The sequence below is a fragment of the Plasmodium vivax genome, genomic scaffold (assembly GCF_000002415.2).
Source record: "Plasmodium vivax scf_7056 genomic scaffold, whole genome shotgun sequence".
Taxonomy (NCBI): domain Eukaryota; phylum Apicomplexa; class Aconoidasida; order Haemosporida; family Plasmodiidae; genus Plasmodium; species Plasmodium vivax.
This window is the reverse complement of record NW_001850012.1, coordinates 1-1,054: the sequence shown is the minus strand read 5'-3', so window position 1 is coordinate 1,054 and position 1,054 is coordinate 1. Positions and strand designations below refer to the sequence as shown.

At 45.1% G+C, this 1,054-nt stretch overlaps 1 protein-coding gene across 1 annotated transcript; it reads right to left on the bottom strand.

The window, feature by feature from the left end:
- Window positions 1–104: 104 nt before the first annotated feature.
- Window positions 105–965, bottom strand: PVX_215290 (hypothetical protein; the record flags this gene model as incomplete). Its single annotated transcript, XM_001612317.1, has 1 exon — window positions 105–965. One exon carries the CDS (start codon window positions 963–965, stop codon window positions 105–107), a length of 861 nt encoding a protein of 286 aa, XP_001612367.1.
- Between the last annotated feature and the right edge of the window lie 89 nt (window positions 966–1,054).

The following is a 1,054-nucleotide window of genomic DNA, read 5'->3' as shown; positions in this document are numbered from 1 at the left end:
TAGAAGGCACAGTCGAGGCTTATCAGCGGGTTTAAACTCAATGGTGATGGTGATGATGACCGGTACGCGTAGAATCGAGACCGAGGAGAGGGTTAGGGATAGGCTTACCTTCGAACCGCGGGCCCTCTAGACTCGAGCGGCCGCCACTGTGCTGGATATCTGCAGAATTGTCTTGACCCTTTGTCGTAGTATATGTAGTCCATGAAGAGCGAAAAGGCCAGGAGCATCATCTTCCACTCGGGGTTCTGCACCTGTTCGAAGTTGAGCGTGTAATTGTCGATGTCCCGCTTCACGAATTTCAAGAAGGGAACTTCCTTCTGCAAATGAGCGACCTTCTCATGAGTTTTTGCATCTCGCAGAAAAAAATTGCTAAATTTAAAAGGACCACATGGACAGGGAAATAAAATACTAAGCTGGCAACAGGTGTCATCCATATATATAATCTTCCTCATGGCAGAATCGTATAAGTCAAATTTGTATGAGCAACAACTGAAGGGAGCTTTTATCGTCCCGATGAGCTCCTTATTATTATTGTTTGAAAAGTCATACATTTTAATTGTAGGCCTATTTAAGCACAACATGGTACAGGAGCAGTCCTTCTCGACTACAATGTCAGGCCGACTTAGTTCCCTTCCGTAGGTCAATATTTTCATATTTATGGGAATACACATTTTGGGCAAACAGTTCCTATTGCAACAGTCTGAACTTTCGATGGCTGTGAATTTGAGCAGCTCGGTGGATGCATCTAGCACTAGGTACTTATTGTTAAAGTCTAATTTGAGTCCCATGGCAAAATCGGCTAGAAATTCTCTGTCATCAAATTGCTGCTTGATTCTACAACTTTTTAAGGGGGCCAGGATGCTCTTCCAGTCATTCGTGAACATGTGCATTTGCTGCTGGGGCGGGCCCATGGGGTACTGGTGCTGGTAGTTGTGCATGTTTGGGTATGGGTTGTTGTAGTTCATGGTGAAGGGTACTGGATCCGAGCTCGGTACCAAGCTTAACTAGCCAGCTTGGGTCTCCCTATAGTGAGTCGTATTAATTTCGATAAGCC